The sequence below is a fragment of the Sebastes umbrosus genome, chromosome 1, assembly GCF_015220745.1.
Source record: "Sebastes umbrosus isolate fSebUmb1 chromosome 1, fSebUmb1.pri, whole genome shotgun sequence".
NCBI classification, from domain to species: Eukaryota; Metazoa; Chordata; class Actinopteri; order Perciformes; family Sebastidae; genus Sebastes; species Sebastes umbrosus.
Window position 1 is genome coordinate 34,204,990 of NC_051269.1, and position 19,581 is coordinate 34,224,570.

General features: G+C 38.1%; 1 protein-coding gene across 1 annotated transcript; it reads left to right on the forward strand.

Annotated features, from left to right (window-relative positions):
- Nucleotides 1–122: 122 nt before the first annotated feature.
- Nucleotides 123–18,502, forward strand: wdr1 (WD repeat domain 1). The gene is made up of 15 exons (XM_037776267.1): nt 123–280; nt 4,348–4,469; nt 6,107–6,197; nt 6,309–6,456; nt 7,199–7,379; nt 8,660–8,737; nt 9,865–9,945; nt 10,241–10,474; nt 12,102–12,189; nt 13,092–13,248; nt 14,698–14,785; nt 14,933–15,043; nt 15,215–15,388; nt 16,212–16,353; nt 17,593–18,502. The coding sequence occupies exons 1-15, from the start codon at nt 265–267 to the stop codon at nt 17,697–17,699; spliced, it is 1,818 nt and encodes a 605-aa protein (XP_037632195.1). The 5' UTR covers nt 123–264; the 3' UTR covers nt 17,700–18,502.
- The last annotated feature ends 1,079 nt before the right edge of the window (nt 18,503–19,581 follow it).

Below are 19,581 nucleotides of genomic sequence, written 5' to 3' on the forward strand. Positions count from 1 at the left end.
TAACCTAGCCAAGCTGACTGGTTTGAGCTCAGAATGGCATTTACCTTGTAGCCTGAAGCACAGTACTGAGGGATAACTCACCCCCTGAGCATCGTGCCTGTCTAGCAGCAGCAGCTGTAGTTGACTATATTTGGGCAAAGACAGACAGCAGACAGAGAGCTGCTCTCACTTCCGTGTTTGTGTGATCAGGGAGTGTAACAGCTGAGGGAGTGCACAGCTTCACTGTTTCATTCATTTGAGAAGAGCAACTGACCAGCAGGGAAAATGTCGCACGAACTGAGTAAGTAATTTTGTTATATTTAATGAAAAAACAATACAATAAAACCGTTAATTATTCAGCAGCTAGAGCTAGTCAGACAGCTAGCATCGCGGCTAGCTAGCCTCGCCCATAGCTGTGTGATTTCTGACACTTCATTTTGAAATATTAAAATCCCGACTTTGGCAATAATTTCTTCACATTTTATGCACACATGTGTCTGATACGCACTAGTTTGTTGTTAAGGTGCTCTGGCTCAAAATACAGCTCATTACAGGCTGTTCATTTAGCTTGTTGAGCTAACAGCTAGCTAAGTCAAGGCCTATATAAGGAGGTTAGGTCACGGGTCTTGGGTTAGGAGTATTGCGCATGCGCAGTGCAACTGAAGCTGCAGTCGTGCGTTGTGATTGGCTCAATTTCAGCGAGGAGCAGACCAGATTCTACTGCGCATGTGTAATGAGATACGCAGCTATAACGCGTGTGCTAACCTCCTTCAATAGGCCTTGCAGCTAGGTCAGGAAATAGTTGTGCTCACATCGCATTGTTATGACATGTCCAAACAGAGACAGTCAGCAACTCCTACTCACATGGATGTAGCTCCTACTGGGTGAAACTGGGCTGAAAAATGGGTGTGAAGTAAAGAGTCATTTTTATGTGGAGCTGGTGGAGATTAGAGCTCATAATCTTGATAAGAAAACTGATTTTGAAGCCAATGCGGAAGCTCTGCTGTAACATCTAATGGTCTTTAATTGCTGCTCCCATTCTGTATAGTAAAAGGAAGCAGATGCTTTTTTTTGCTGAATTAACATTTATACATATACACAACTTCACTAAGATAATTATAAGAGTGATGATACACAATCACACCAAAAACTGACAATAACTGTTTCAACTATTTCATTTAATTTCATTTAATTTCATGTAGAATACAGAAGAAAATTAATATTAAAGAAAAAGAATGATCATACCAACAAGTGGACAATCAGAAACAAGTAGTATTTACAGACAATGAAAAGCGTAAGAAAAATTGTCAACACTTGATTTACATATTCTAAAAGTGAAAATTTCATTTCACACTTGTGCAATTTTGTTAATAATCAATACTGTTTATATTGGTCCTATTTTTTATATTTCCTTTTATTTAAATTGTTCATATTTTGTTTCAATTTTGTTTTGCTTATTTTATTTTTTACTGTGTTGAATCTTGGCTCGCAGTCAGCAACTCCTACTCATGAATGTAGCTCCTACTGGGGAAGTAGCTCACAGAAACACGCTTTGTTTTTGGCTGATAAATAAGTGTGAAGTAAAGATTCATTTTTATGTGGAGCTGGCGGAGATTAGAGCTAATGTTCTCCATAAGAAAACAGATTTTGAAGCCAATGCAGAAGCCCTGCTGATAATCACTTTCTTGTTAGTGTAACATTTAATGGTCCTTAATTGCTGCTCCCATTCTGCATGGTAAAAGGAAGCAGAGGCTTTTTTTTTTACATTTATGTACATGCAACTTCACTAAGATAATTATAAAAGTGATGATTTTTTTAGGTTAAAAGTGAAGGACCTGAACTAGGGCTCCATGATTATGGCCAAAATGATAATCCCGATTTTTTTTTTTTTTAATCAATATTGAGATCACAACTATTTATCACGATTATTCTTGGAGTTTAGCGACAACATATTTTTATTACTGCACTTTCACATTAAGTTTAGATAAGATAAGATATTCTTAGTCCCACAGTGGGGACATTTGCAGTGTACAGCAGCAAAGGGGATAGTGCAAAAAACAAGATGCATCAGATAACACGGTAAAAGAGAGCGAAACAAAGTGTAACAAAATATGAACCATTTAAATAGAAGGAAGTATAAAAATAGGAGCAGTATATACAGTATTGACAATAAAAAGACTATTAACAAAATTGCACAAGGGGAAAATTATATTGCACAGGTCCCATATTGTAAAAAGTGAGATTTTCAGGTCTTTTACATTATAAAGCAGGTTTCAGTGCTATGTAAATACTGTTAAAATCAAAACGCTCAATATACAGAGAAATAAACACAGCCCGTATTCAGAAATTGCGCGTTTGAAACAAGCCGTTAGGATTTCTGTCCATTTGTGATGTCACAAATAAACAATATTTAGACCATTACGCGGTTTTAAAAGTAAAAATTCTAAATGTGTCCCAGTTTATTTCCTGTTGCAGTGTATGTGAATGACATCAGCTGACAGGAAGTAAACATGGACCAAAACTGTTGCCTAACAACTCAATTCCGTTGCAATTCCGTTGAAATGCAGTAAAATGGAGCGTTTCAGACAGAGGGTAAATACAGGCAGACAGTACGAGGAAAATAAAGTGTTTTTTTTAACATTACAGCATGTAAACATGTTCTAATAGAAACACATAATACAAGTATGAACCTGAAAATGAGCATGATATGGGACCTTTAAAATAAACAGAGCACTGCTTTCACTTCCATGCTGTGCTACATTCCTGCTAATGTACAAATTAGGGCTGCATGATGTTTGAAAAAACTGACATTGCAATATTTTTTTTCTGCAATATGAAAAAACAAAAACATGAAGAAGAAAGGCACTTTTTATTAAATATTCACCCTACCCTTTTGCTAGCTACATTTTAAAGTTAAATGCATCAATCTGGTGCACGTTGATGTTATGCTCTCAATTTAATCATAAACACATTGGTTGTATAGATAATATCTATACCCAAAAGTGAAGCCAAAACATCTTGATCGCCAGCTGGTGGCTGGCTGTTAGTTTAGGAAGCGCTTGATTTGATATGCAGCAGCATTTTCTATGAGCAGAACACACATTTTAAACGTCAATATCGCAGTCGATCATGTTCATTTAATTGTGGGAAGACAAAATCGTGATCGTGATTAATATTCGATAAATTGTGCAGCCCTAACATCAACCACCCAGTAAATCAGTAATTATCTTGGAAATCGGGCTGGGCGATATGGAGAAAATCAAGCATCACAATATTTTTTACCAAATACCTTGATATCGATTAGGGGTGTAATGAAAATATCGAGAATTGCAATATTTTTTGTGATACTGTGTCGATTCGCAAAAACTCTATAGATTTTTTTATTTTATTAATTGTTTACATGCAAAAATTAGTTTACTTAATATTTTATTCCATTTGCAAAGATATGCGTCCTCTCAGTGTATGTGTCCTCTCATAGTAGTGCTGTGATGTTACAGGGACTGTGATAAATGCAAATGCAGATCTCACTGTTCTGATTGCATAATAAAAAAACATTTTTTACTTAGATTTTATGCATAGTGTGGTGTTTGCTTTATACTTTGATAGTTTTCCTAAAATTTGATTAAAAAAAATCACAATATATCGCCTAGCTTACAGTATCACAATATATCCATATATTGAATCGTAACCCCTGTGTATCATGATACGTATTTTATCGCCAGATTCTTGCCAGTACACAGCCCTAATATCTATATTGCGAGGATATTGTAGGCTTGACTATTGGTGCTTTCACAAAATATTTACACAAGATTTTTGATAGATAATCATCAGTAATGTGGATATAACGACTAAGTGGGTAAAGGCAAATAATAGAACAGTCTGGTAAGTTCAGAAAATTTCATCACTTTACTGTAACGCAGCCTTTTAAACCAGGAAAAGACACACTTATGCCATATTATGGTATCCACAATCTAAGACGATATCTGTTCCCATATATATCGATATTTTTATTTTATTTATAAAGAAAACAAAGCTGTAGAAATAAAGGTAAGGAATAGACAGGACTGTTTTTGTACACAAGTGGTGATAAAATAGGTGTAAATTTCACCACTTGTGTACACAACAACACATCAAGTCCTCCGAATGATTAATGAAGAACTAAGTGATGCTGATTAACTCTGCATATCTTATCAGGAAATATATTCGTCCAGGCAGTGCAAGATTTCTCTCTATCAACTCATGTTGCTCTAGATGTATGATGTAACCTCTTCTGTCTGCATACAATCCCTTAAGAAATATTGAAGTGTATGCTCATTAAAGTTAACCATAATGCTTCACATCGTTCTTGTCATGTCTGCTTCTTTTTAGAACATGTATTCGCCAGTCTCCCGCAGATGGAGAGGGGAGTTGCAAAAGTGATTGGTGGTGATCCCAAAGGCAACAACTTCCTGTATACCAATGGGAAGTGTGTCATCATCAGGAACATTGAAGTAAGGTTCCTCTTTTTTAAAAGCCCTATTTAACAAGTGTTGCATGCTTACTTATCTATACCAATCTAGGTCTTGTTTTGGCCTTTATTCATATTAGTCATGATGACATTTTACTCACTAACTACAGTAAATTGCTTTGTACTGAAATCTTTGAGTCAAAGGGTAAATTTTGTATTTTCCAATATTTTTGTGTCTAAGTGACTAACGGGGACAAAAAATTCTGAAATTGGTCCAGTATTGAGGGATAACACTGTAACCGGAAGCCACGAAACAAGCTGTGAGGGCAAGTGAGCAGCTTCAATGTAACATTACGTTCACTAAAAGTGCTCGTTTTTGCCACTGGCCATCGAAAAAGACCTCATCCACATTGTCGAAATCATCTAAATATTCAGCCATAACATCGCAAATCTTTTTAGATAACACTAAGCTACGCTTTCTGTACTCCAACACAACGTTTCCACCATGGATGTATTCCACTCTTCCACCGTTGTCTTCTGGCAACACATCACCTCGCCCGATTTCAGAACGAGACTTCTCCTTGAGCGAGACTCTTTCCATAATGTCAGACACGTATAATAACAATCAGAGCATGTCATGGCAAAAACAAGCACTTTTAGTGGACGTAAATGACGATGCCAGCTTGCCCCAATAGCACCATATTGCAAATTGTGAGCAGCTGCCGTCTACAGCGCTCTCCCTCAATAATTGTTGTAGAAATTGTTGTCGCTATTAGTCAGTTACAAACAAAAACATGGGAAAATAGGGGTTGCCTACATGTAACAAGCTTATTTTCTGTGGTTGAAAAAGTTACCCTTTAAGACCAACCTCAAAAGCATCTGTGTTAGGTGTGGTCACGAATGTGCTCTCGGTGTGGTCCAAAATCCAGCCGGTACAGTGCTGTACTGTCTCTGCCAACGCTTACAAGCTGTCTAAAGATTAAATTAAAGTTTGGCTGCAATGATAGTTGATTGGTTTATAGTTTTGCACTTCCTTCCATTGAACTATTTCTAGTTCAATAATCGTACACGTCATCTTCAACAAGAATGTTACAACATTATTTTTCAATTACCTGCTGTCAGCTGATATGGGATCCAACGTCATACCTGCCGCCTCATTTACTAACGTGCACCGCCTTTAAGAGCTTTCCATCCCCACCCATGTCACCATATATCACACAGCACAATGGAGCGCAGCCTCTGTTGCACCTGTAACCACACCTGAGCTCTTCAAACACTGGCGGTCAGCAAAATAAGATTTTCAGCTGGTATTCAGTTACTCTTTAACCAGGAAGCAGTTGTACAAAATGTACAACTAAACATTTTCAAGTGACATCTCTCATCTTAGTCTTTTACTTTTGATTGGTGGTTTAGATATTAGGGTATAACTGAGCAATTGTTGTGTGTGTGTGTGTGTGATCACTCACATTACTTGTTCCAATTGACACAATCAGAGGGTTGTGTCAAGCTGAGATGCTGTGTCCCTTTAACTCTCCTCAATTAATCTAATGAGTAAAATGTTTTCATAAGCAATAGGAACAATGGCCCAAACCCTAAACTATGGTTCAGGTTAAAAAATAAAACCAAATTTTGCTTTGACTGATTTTAAAAAAGGGATCTGCCTGCTGATGTCTTTTACAGAACCCGGCTATAGCAGACATTTACACCGAACATGCCCATGCAGTAGGTGTTGCCAAGTATTCCCCCAGTGGATTCTACATTGCATCTGGAGGTAAACAACTCACCTATGAACACATGTCAACAAATGTATGTGTGTGTGTATAGTTAGTTACCACAGTAATGTTAATACTATAATAAAATAATCGTTTTTAACTCCATTTAGATGCATCAGGAAAGATCCGTATCTGGGACACCACCCAGAAGGAGCACCTTCTCAAGTACGAGTACACCCCTATTTCAGGCAAGATCAAGGACATCGCATGGACCGAGGATAGCAAGAGGATTGCTGTTGTTGGGGAGGGACGAGAGAAGTGAGTATGAAGGTTTTTTTTCCGTTAACTTGCACGACAGCAATGAGGCGCAGTGTTTTTTTCAGCGGAGACACTTTGGTTGCATTTGGTTGCTATGATATGGAATATCCACAGCAGTAAAAATGTCGGCACACGGTAGAGTACTTGCTCTGGATGAAGGGAAGACCAAGTCTGAGTTCACTACAACCTTCGAAACATCAATTGCGTTTATGCATTAAAGAAATTAGTGGCTATAAAACAAATAGACTATATATAAACTATAAATCAGACTATAGCTTTACGAGGTCTCATGAGAAGCTTCTCCAGCTATCACACTGATTAATATCTACTGTCCACAAGTCCATTGTTTGCTTTAGATCTTTTTCTGTTGAACAAGGTGGTGTTTTGATGGAATTATACTTCAATTATTATTGGTTGTCTTGATTGATGTCATGGTTTTGTATAAAATATGAAGTATTGTGCAGTGTTTTCTATTTACTGTACATCACTATTAAGCAGTAGAGACACCTTGAAGCCGTCCAGCACATCACCTGCCTTACCAGATATGTAGGGCAACTGTCCATCAATACAATTATGAAAAGAAAACCCATAGCAGAATTATTATTTTAGTATGACTGTCGACATGAAGCAATATTTTGCATAAGCTCTGCATTTTATTTCATCCTGGGAGACTTGTTTTATTCCTCTCTCAAACCTCACAAACACCTGGAACAATTATATGCATGTTCATCTCTTGCTGTAGGTATGCAGCCGTGTTTCTGTGGGACTCCGGCTCCACGGTGGGGGATCTTTCCGGCCACTCCAAACCGATCAACAGCGTGGACATAAGGCAGCAGCGCCCTTACCGCCTTGCCGTTGCAAGTGATGACACCTGTGCGTCCTTCTTCAAGGGGCCTCCCTTCAAGTTCGATTTCACCCTACGTGTGAGTTGCAGAGATTAACATTTGCTTTTTAGGCATTTGTGTTGAAGCAAAGTAGTTGGAGTCATTTGATTTTGCTGGACCTGTCAGATCAACCAAAGGCTAAATGTCATCTTCAACTTGCAGTCTTAGTAGTATAAAATATTGGCCTTCAACAAACGCAGACATTTTCTGTGACTTTGAACCAGCTGTCTTATTTTTATTGCCCGTCGTTGGTCATCTTAAATCCGTCACACCCTGGTGGTTTGTAACAGTGTTAGCCTTGTTTGTCTGTTTCCATATTACATAACCCACTTCCCCCATAGAGGAGAATGTGTGAGCCACATTCTCAAAGCAGGCCTTCCCTCTACAAACGTGTAACACACTTTTGAGCACCAAATTTTGTTCTCTACAGAAAAATCCTTGTGGTCTGTTTTTAGATTTCAGTCTGTAGTTTGTTTTCTCTATACAAGCGTAGCACATTGTGTAAATGCTGACCTTAGTTGTGATAGTTGCATGTAAATCATTTCATACAATAGATGTGTAACCCCAAAATTAAACCTAGGCCCTGATGGTCTAAAATGAATGAATACATTTTCTTAAATTCCATAATAACCTTTCAGCATATTGTAATTCAAGTGTTCTGAGAGAAAACTAGACTTCTGCACCTCCTCATGGCTCTGACTTTGGCCAATCACAGGTTATTTCAGACTACCTGTTCATTCAACAGAGGCAGCTGTCAATCACTCACAAACTCCGATCAAACGGTCAAACTAAGCAGCGCTGATCAAATATGAATCAATATTCTGTTACTGTAATGTCTATTTCTCGCCTCAGATGTTTTCAGAAACATCTTGTAGTGTACTGTTTAGCTGTAAAATGAGAAAGTTTGCTCTGGCTGGTGGGCGGGGCTTGGTATTTCTTCAGAAGATCTTAACATGGCTGCTGGGTCACAAACCTTCTCATGACCTTGACCGTGTGATCGGAGTTAGTGAGTGATTGACAGCTGCTCAGAGTCGGCAGACTCCAGCTCGTCTCTGATTGGTTGTTTTCCTCCGGTCTGGAACATCTTGCAGATGCCATTAGGAGCACAGGAGGACACAGTTATAAAAATTACTTTTTTTAATAATATTTGCTCCATTTTTACCTACTTCAGCTTTAACTATGATGACAGATTGAAAGTCTAAGACTGTGCCGAATAAAAAACTAATATTGACTGTATATTAATGTTCACAATCTTTCTTTGTGGATAATTTTCTTCTATTGTTCTTCCCTTCTCTCTCTCTTCCCGGTGACCACTAAAGGAGCACGACCAGTTTGTCAACTGTGTTCGTTTCTCTCCAGATGGAAGTCGGTTTGTCACAGCTGGTGCTGATAGCAAGGTGAGTGTTGGATTGCCAGATGTGACCATATAAACGATAGGGGAGACACCCCAGGCGAAATGGATAACATTTATAACTAATAGATATCACCTTGAAACTTGACTTCCCCAGTTGATAACATACATTAAAGGTAATTATTTTTTGTATTACAAGTTTTCTGATATTTTATGTTTAAATATGCAAATGATGCATTGTCTTATTAAATATGTGCTAATTTGCATACATTTCCAGAACAGAAATCTGAACATTGGATAAAGCCAAGTTCAAAATTCTTGTTTCATTTTGTTGACAAATTAGAGTCAAAGGTTTTTTTTACAGAGGGAATTATGGATATTTCTTTTTATCATTCCATAAATCAGAAAATTCTCTCAACAGCAAAAAAAAAAGTAAATTCTCGCCATTTCTTTAGGAATAAAATATTCTATAAATCAGGCTATGAATGATATATGAACAAACCCCTTTGTAATTACTTTCAGAATATAAATAGGAATGAAACTGGAAAGTTTGGTAGATGTAAGTGCTACTGAAGTGGAGATTTCTGGCTCAGAGTTTGAGAAAAACCTAATTTTGAGAAAACAGCCTTCAAAGATATGGATTGTAAAATTCCATACATTTAGTAAGGCACTAGATATGAATAGGAAAAAAAAATTGCTAATATATATCACCATGGAACTTCCCCAGTTGATTACTCACATTAAGACAATTATTTTTTTGTATTACAAGTTTTCTGAAAGTTTATGTTTAATTATGCAAACGAGGCATTATCTGATGCTAACTTTTGGTGAATTTAGGAGAAATCTACAGACGGAAATAGACAAAGTAGTAAAATAAACACCTAAATGTGTATTTTTGATGTTTTCTTTCCACTAGTCTGAAAGAAGACATGTTAGGGATGCAAAATAGCCCAAAATCTCAAAATTGACCCCATGCATGAATAACTAGGTGGTGTCTCACCTTAAAGTAAAATTACTTTTGACAAAATAATCTAAGTAACTATCGCTATGATATTTACTGAAATAATACAAATACAATCAAGGATGTCTCAACATGTTTATAAGAAAAAATCTCAAACTATAGTTTTGTAGAAAAAATGTTCTTCATCTTCCTAATGAGTATCATTTCTACAGATGAATGTCTACGATGGAACGGATGGTAAACTTATTTGCTCACTGGGTGGAGAGAAGGCCCACAACGGAGGAATCTATGCTGTAAGTATTTTTTTAATGTAAAAACATCAGTATATAGTGGTTAGCTGGATGGGTTTTGTTAGCTATAATCAGAGAGTGTATGGACACAGAAAGTGCTTCTTTTCCCATTCAAATTAGGGATTATGTGTCCTGAAAGCAGTCTCCTTTTGTCCTTAAATTACTGATTTGATTTTTCCATTATTTCTTTGTTTTACACATAGCATTGGTCTTTCTGTTATGAACATTGATAGGTCACTTTAACAACTTTGGTTACATGCATATTAATATCATAACTTTTTTTCCTTAAATCCTCCAGGTCAGCTGGAGCCCTGACAGCGCCCAGCTGATCTCTGCCTCAGGGGACAAGACCGTGAAACTCTGGGATGTAGCTGCAGGTACGGCCGTCACCACCTTCAACTTGGGCAGTGAAGTGTCAGACCAGCAGCTGGGCTGCCTGTGGCAGAAAGACCACCTCCTCTCCATCTCCTTGTCAGGATACATCAACTACCTGGACAAGAACAGCCCTGACCGGCCCATACGCGTCATCAAGGTCAGACTCTATTCCTGGATATTATCAGTAGAGTTCCTTGATACTGATACAACCTTGTGTTAAAGTTGATATTCTACAATTATAAGACCAGACTTTTGCAAGCATTTGTGAAATATAAATTGACATCTGCAAATTGTACAGAGGTTTGTGATAATGTACCCATGTATTATAATATTTTATACAGTATGGATCAAAAGGCTTGGGACAGAATCATCCCTATATAAATGCTGTTTAAATAAGGGCTATCAATCGATTACAATATTTAATCTAACTATGTCTAAACTATGGACAATCATGCGATTAATCTTACCTGTTCAAAATGTACCTTAAAGAGGTTTGTCAATTATTTAATACTTTTATGTATGTATGTATGTATATATCTATTACTGGAAATCAATTAACAACACAAAACAATGACAGATATTGTCCGGAAACCCTCACAGGTACTGCATTTAGCATAGAAACAATATGATCATATCATAACATGGTAAACTGCAGCCCAACAGGCAACAACAGCTGTCAGTGTGTCAGTGTGCTGACTTGACTATGACTTGCCCCAAACTGCATGTGATCATCATAAAGTGGGCATGTCTGTAAAGGGGAGACTCGTGGGTACCCATAGAACCCATTTACATCCACATATCTTGAGGTCAGAGGTCAAGGGACCCCTTTGAAAATGGTCATGACAGTTTTTCCTCACCAAAATTTAGCGCAAGTTTGGAGTGTTATTTAGCCTCCTTCCTGTCTTCCTATTATGACATGGTTGGTACCAACGGAACCATTTTTTTGAATTTTCATATGATGCCAGTGTTTTCACTGATGCCTATTAATTAATAAGTTAATTAATTAGTGGCCTTAAAATGTTTTGCGTTATTAATGCGTGAACTTTGACAGCCCTAGTTTAAATAATTTGCTTATAGTATTTAAGTAGTCATAGTAATAGTACATTTATTTTACTTTACTCCCTTGATACTTTGCCTCGCGGCTCACAGTAACCTGTCTTCGTTCCAGCTGTGCTACCTGAGGCAGGTCTTTCGTGCATGTTGAAATCACTGGAAAAAGAGTAATCTCTTGATGAAACGAGATTCAGCAGCTAAACTTGGTGTTCCTCAGGCTACCTTACCGAAAACGAATGCACACAGGGAAAGCACCTGTAGTTGAAGCCGCCCTCAAGTGGTTTGATAAAAACTGGTCACGTAATGCCCCCTTAAGTGAAACTCTGCCGATCCTCAACCGGCTCTGTACCACCGCTGTGCCGGCGGCACATGCAGACGAACAACGCCTAGCCCGCCTCCCTTGATGCCGCCACTACCAGGAGCTCAGTCCCTTTTTGAACGAGGAGCGCCGGCAAAAGGGGTGCCATTCATCTGCATGCACCGACTGTACTACAGGGAAAGCCTCCAAGCTCAAAATGTCAGCGCGTATTGGACAGACCCAGCCACAAGACTAGAGTTGAACGCATTAAAGAGTCACTCTATGTCAGGTTATTACTGAAGCATCTAAAATAGTCATGTGGCTTTTACTGGAACGGATGTGCTGCCAGATCTCCTGAGTGAAATGTCCAACATGCGACATTAACTGTTCTTGTGTGTGTATATCTGAAAACATGTACTATCTCATCCTACAGGGTCACACCAAATCCATCCAGTGTTTGACAGTTCAAAAAAAGAACGGTCGACCATACATCTACTCGGGGAGTGCCGATGGACACATCAATATCCTTTCACTGAAAAAAAAACATGTTGACATTATTATTAACTACAGATATTTGCCCGTTGTCCGCCTCTGTTGGAGAGGTTTATTTTTTATATTTTGCTCACGAAATTCTACAAAAAGTTAAAAAAGATAATGCTATACATAATTTCATCAGAATAAAATAGGCAGCACTAGAGTCTAATAGAACTGAAGCTGAAGTTTTGCCAGCTTACCACAGCGTTCATCTGGCTCAAATTTAAAGCGCTTTCTGTGAAATGGAAGGTCGAAGGAAAAAGGAAAGATGTTCTAAAATTGTTCAAGTAGTTGGATGTAACGTGTACACTTCTTTTAATAAATAATTAAAGACCAAAAAATCAAACCAACAGAATTAAATAGGATTGAAAATGTAGTGGGTAGTAGCATTTTTCTTAAATATGACTAATCTGTCAGTATTAAAGGCAGGATTTGTAAAGATTTGGGAAACAGTTTTTGTTATATTAGTTGAAATTCTCATTACATCCCGACAGCAATAACTCAAATGCTCTGACGAAAAAAAAAGCTGCTAGCTTGACAGCTGTGAGTACTGACAATAGCCATGTTGACATTCATTATGATATATTTATGTTCCTAATGATGATTTTGGGGGAGTTGCTATGGAGGGGGGGGCAGACTGTCAGTGTTGGCGACTTGCCTTCAGTAGCGTAACACTCATACTAACTAATCTGGAATTGTGGCACCTTATTTTTTTTTTTTATACAGAGATGCCTTAATCTTTGCATTAAAATCAATCAATTTTGATGCGCAGCTAATTCAGGTAGCCGCATGCTCACCTGTAGTAGTAACCTACTGGCTCCGCTTCATGATATGTGTTTGTGTGTATCCATGTCTTCAGTCGATTTTTTTCCCTTAACAAATGCCTCACATTACTGGGATGCAGAAACTGGAGAGAATGACTGCTTCAGTGGGAAGGGCCACAGCAACCAGGTGAGCAAGATAGTGACTGTCGAGGATGACCAGCTGGTGACGTGCAGCATGGATGATACACTGCGCTACACCAACCTTACCAAGGCCGAGTACAGGTAGGGGCCCGCTACCCTCGGCAGATAACTACTATGAGATGAACTCAGTGGGTGTTGTTATGATGATGTTCTGCATTTTGTCTGGTAATGATAATGGAAGTCAGTCTGGGCAGGGCGGTCGTCTGGAAGAAAACAAATTAAGTTTTAAATTAAGTTTTATTATAGCTGTTGGTAATGGGGTGGATGTGCCTACGCTTAGTGATCTGTCACGTAGAAAATCAGTAATAATGTTCCATGATATTGCTACTTGAGATCCGTCACAAATGTATTCATAGAAAATGTATTCATACAAATTTCTTTGCAATTCTGTCGTTCACAATACTAAGAACAATGTTTTGAATACATCAAAGTGAATATTTTAGGGCGTTTTCACAACTGCCTTGTTTGGTTCTGTTGAACTGATCCCTGGAGCGTTTACCCACCTGGTTCGGTTCGTTTGGGCTGGTGTGAACACAGCAGTCGCACTGGGGTGGACCCAAAAACGGACGAAGACCGTTCCAAATCGCATACTTTGTCTTTTTACTTTTAGAACGTACTGCAGCTGCCCTTAAAAAGTACATACTGTTGCATGCAGTATGCATACAATTACAAATACTACTTCAAATACTACTTCAGCACATCATTTTCCAGTCGCGCCTCATTTTCCAACTGCATCGTTTGCCTAAAGTGATGAATGCAAACGATGTAATAAACGATGACCAGGGCCAAGATCAACCTGCGTAGTTGTCCCTCCAACATTGTGAAATTGGAAAGTGGCGCGAAAATCGATTTCTGTAACAGTCTGCTCTTCTTTTACTCTTTGTTTGTGTCCAGGAGTTTTCCGGCGTGGAATTTTTGGTCAATTAGAGAGCAGTTTCCTCACGTATCACACATTTTCGTCCGCTTGTAAATGCTGCAATGTGAACACAAACGAAACTCGAGACACTAAGCTTGTTCGTGATGAGCCAGCCTGAAGAGATTTTAACATTTTGTTCTACGACATAAAATATGTCAGTAAATATCCCAATCCGGAATTTTGAAGCTTTTACGTATCTTAAAGAAGGTGGTTGCTAACAAGTGGCTAAATGAGACTAAACATCATCACACCGAACACTAATCCGCCTTTAGCTTAGTGATGGCGACGTGAAGTCATGCGACCGTGGTGACCTAACGTTAGCGTTTTACTTCTGACTTAAAAAATGATAAAAGTGGTGTTCATTTGTGAAGATTATCTTGCTGAACAAAATGTGTAAGTATCATAATCGTGTGTTTGTCACAGAGTTTATTTTCTTCAATAATCCAAAAGCCAATGGAAAAATCCCGTCCATTATATTTTAATCTTAGATGTCATTGGAATAACTGTCTTTTGTTTTCTTGTACCTCACACTGAATATTGTCTTTCAGAGTTCCCTAATAGTAATGTAACATTGCTTAGTTATCTTATAAATAACCCAAACTGGTGGTTTTCAGTGCCTCTGATGTGGTGAAGATGCAAGTCCAGCCTAAAAGTGTGTCTGCAGCAGCAGGAGGGCTGTCACTGGCTGTGTGCATTGGCCAGGTAATGCCTTTGCCTTGTCATCATTGTCTAGCTTAGTGAACACATTTTTGCATTTCCATGGTTTTACTTCACCCACTTGATAATTTAACCCTCTATAGTTTGTGTCTTATTTTGACTGCATCATTCGTCATCTCTGGCTTTCTCTAGGTCGTCTTGCTGAAGGATAAGAAGGTAGTCTGCACATTGAGCGATCTCGACTACGAGCCAGAGGTTGGATCTATTCACCCCGGGGGAACCACTGCTGCAGTCGGGGGAGCAGTAAGTAACTAATCTTACAGCAAAGATGAGTAAACTCATGTTTGGCAGTAGCATCAGCATGTCTCGGTGTGTAATAATCATCCCTTTTTAAGTGACCATCACAGGCAACGGAGCACTCTTCATCACACCTTGGTGACAATAGATTTGAGATTTTCTTTTTTTTCTCCTTAGGATGGGAAAATCCGTCTGTACTCCATTCAGGGCAGCACTCTGAAGGATGAGGGTAAAACTGTCGAGGCTACAGGGGGGATCACAGACATGGCGTACTCTAACAACGGAGCCTATCTTGCAGCTGTAGATGACAAGAAAGTTACCACAGTTTATACTGTGGCCGACGGATACTCGGTAAACATTTGTCTCTCCTATATACTGTATACTTCCTGTGGATCACTCAATATCCAGTGCCTATAGCGGTTTCGGTAACACTTTATAATAACCATCATATATAGATTGTAAATTGGTAGTTAATTAAACTTAATAGTTATTTTGATGTTAACAAATGCAGAAATGATGATGTTTAATAATAGTAATAACAATAAAACAACAATAATAATAATAATTATAACACATTATTACATTTTATATTATGCTATATATATATATTTATATATTTATATATATATATATATATATATATATATATTTGTAACACTTTGTTAATGGTTATAGATGGTTTACAAACCAATTATTAAACATTATTTGGATGGCTATTATAAAGTTGCAACTGATGATTATAATACCTCATTAAATGGTTAATAAATACTTTGTATAGCATCTATAAACATTATTTAGATATAGTTAATGCTTTGTCAATAGTTAATAATTCGTTTCTGGTCCATCTATTTACGTAATGTTTATAGATGTTTTACAAAGTATTTCTTAAAGGTTTATAAATAATTTGGTTATCACTAACAAATACGTAATATAGCGTATAAAATGTTATAATGTGTGCAACAATAAACTGATAATAAATAGTTTACTAATGTCATCAGAATATAATTGTTATCGTCTCCTATGATACAATATATCATTTATAAACTAATTATTTCATATTACACAAACTAGTAATAAAAATAACAGAAATTATAGCAGTATTAATAATTATTAAACATTATTGTTTCAGTGTTTAACAGTAAAATTTCTCACTCTTTTTTTTGTTTTTCACCAGTTCCAACAGTATTACGGACACCACGCCAAACCAGTGGTTTTGGCCTGGTCACCTGACAATGAGCACTTTGCGACTGGTGGGATGGACATGATGGTGTTCATCTGGACAGTTGGCGATACAGACAACAAGATTAAGATCCCAGGTAGGCCACACACATGCACATTCACTCATGCCTGGCTTGCACGCAGATATACACCGATGTACTAATCCCTTTGTAACAATATCCAAGCGCGAAAAGCAAAGTCAATGGGACACTTTGAGCTGAGCTAAATTATGCATTTAGAGCATGTATCTGGGCTCAAAGTTAAAGTAAACCTGCAGTTCCTGGTGGTAACAGCAAGTGTGGTTTAATGCTACTGCAAAGACTCCTTGAGCGGCTACTTTGTCAGAAATAAAACGGAAAACAACCAGTGTATTTGTTTACAGTGCATCCACACAAATTCATGTTTTTGATAATTAAAAAATGATACAGTGATTTGGTTTCATGCCGTGCAAGTAGTTTTCCACACAACTGCAAGGCCCAGTAGTGTTGGTTACCTTGCTGTGGAGTTGGAAGCAGCTGCTGTCAATAATCGTGGAAGATGACCGCGTTATCTGTGACCGTTTCACAATAAAAGCCACCCTGAGTCTCTGCAGTATTAATGTGAAGCAGCGGTAGGAAATGTTCAGTGTGCTTTAGCAGTAACTTTATACGACTGTAGTAGATTCTCTCGCTCTCTGTTCAGAGCACACCTCACACTTGCGTGTCCAGCGTGACGCTGTGAACCCACCGTTGTATGCATGAATCATTTCCTTTGAAGCCAGCATGAGAATGGCGGACTCCGACACTAACAATGAAACCTAATATAGAGAGAGGTAAATACGTTAAATGGCTATTGCATGAAAATGCTGACCATAAATAGAAATAAAAAACAGGGTTGGGTTTTATAACTTGAAGTCATAGCTGAGTATGAAAATTGAACTTGGCTGCAAATATTTGTATTTTAATTTAAAGGTCTATTGTTTAGGATTTAGGTGGAATTATTGGCGGAAATTGAATGTATTATTCATAACTGTCTTCATTAGTGTATAATTTCCATTAGCTTAGAATGAGCCCTTCATATCTACAGAGGGAGCGGGTCCTCTTCACGGAGTCCGCCATGTTGCTCTGCCATGTTTCAGCCCAGATCGGTCAAACCAAACAGAGAGCCTTCTGCGTTTTTACGTTACCTGAAGGCCACCGTAGTTCCCCGGCATGCTTGGAAAGGGGATGGGTGAGCGGAGGGGTTTTCAGTTGCAATCTGCAGCCTCACCACTAGATGCTCACACTGCTCCTTTAACACTTTTCTCAGCTTTAAGACATCTCTGTAACACGGTTGTTTTGATACTTTGATGTCTGCAGACACTCACCGGTTGCACCACGCAAGCGGCCTGGCCTGGGTAGATGAGCACACTCTAGTCACCACCTCCCACGACGCCAGCATCAAGCAGTGGACTATTAAATACTGAGCTGCAAGCAGACAAACATCCACATCTCCAGGGACAAGGACTACTGTCGGATTCAATCTTTCCTTTTTCTTTTTTTTACTGTATTTTCACTATCTATACGGTGTTCTATGCTGTCTGTAAACATCTGAATTGTAAATGGTAATGGCTGGGGAAAGCTCCCATAAAAATGATTTAAGATATACGTCTCTTTGATGTGAATAACCTCAACTCAACATGGAGACAAGTTGAAATATACGATGTAACCATGAGTGCTTTTACATCTCTTTGAGCTTTATGGGCCCACAATAATATTTGTAAGCTCAACATTCCATAGGTGATAGCTTTCACTCAAGTTATAACTGAAATCCTTGTCTGTGGTTGGGCTCAATGCATCCTAACTTAACGGAAGAACTAAAAGCGTTTTAATTCAACGAAATCATGTTTGAAAGAAATTAAACCTTTTGGTTACATTCCTGTAATGAGAAGTAACTGATCCTAACTACTGTTGCCTGTCACTTTTTAATCTCCAAGGTGTTAAAGGGCTGGGTGTTTTTTTTGCTTTGTCTTGGGTTTCATACTTTTTTTCTTTTATGTTTCTCTCAACTCTTCCTGTTGGACTGGGGAGCAATAATAGGAACTAAAAGTATGTAAACAATCAAGATGCTGTCTGTTCAGTTGAAAGTCCTGTGTTGTTGCTGTGTTTTTGTTTGGGCCCACTATGCTTGTCACACTTATTTTTTTTCCCCTCATGTCTTTATGCATCCGCTTCCAAGGTGGAAGTGATTCAATAATAATAATAATAATAAAAAAACACTTTTTATGCATTTTCTCTTTCATGCACATGTGCACTCTTTCTACTTGTCAAACACATTTATGTGGGAATCTTCATCACGATTTGATGGCATTCAGGGACTGTGGTGCTGCCAGTGTGTCCCTCTAGTGGGGTGTGAAGGAGGTGCAGACTGGACAGGGTTTCCCTGTGACTTGATGAGCAAGTTGGTCATTATGTAATTGAAATGATAATCTCCTGTGTTAAACCCAGGAAAATCAATGTCTCGATCTTTTATATCTCGGTGTATTGTAAATTATCTAATGAGGCGGAAATGATTGAGAACCTTATCTTACCTTAATTACCTTTTATCTGTATGTGGTCTCAGATTAATAATTAGTGAAAACAAAAAGTGAATGACTTTGAACAATCAAGTAATCATGCAGTGCCTTTTATTGACAATATATACTTTATAGTGGTATGTGTGCCAGATACTGTATATACGGTTACATAAGTAGGCTGTAAAAGTATTTTTTTGTCTGGCGATTTTTATACAGATGCATTATTTCTATTATCCTGTTTCACTAGCAACACTCTCTACTGAATCTTCAAATAGAGATGTGTTTAAGTCTTTAGTGTTAAAGCTCAAGTCCGTTGTAGGCAAAGCAAAATTAAAGTGTTATGGTGTTTAAAAACTGGCCATGCCTATTAAAGCTGCAGTGGGTAGAAATGGAGCAAATAAGATTTAAAAAAAAAAAATATTTCTATAAAAAGGTCACTATATCCTGACAGTAGTGCATGAGACAGGTAATCTGAAAAAAAAATCATGTGCCTCTGTGTCCTCCGGTGCTCCTAACGGCATCTGCAAGAGTTCACAGACTGGAGGAAAACAACCAATCGGAGCCGAGCTGGAGCCTGACGTCTCTGAGCAGCTGTCAATCACTTGCAAACTCCGATCAAAAGGTCAAAGTAGTCAGAAAGTTTGTCACCTGAAAACATTTGAGGCAAGAATAGAGGCAGTTATCATGGTTCCAAGTTCATTTCTAGATTAGTAGTCAGCTGCCAGCAGGACTGAACAGACTAGAGTCTTTCCAGATGTTCAACATGAGGTCCCGAGGCTATAATAACAGCCAG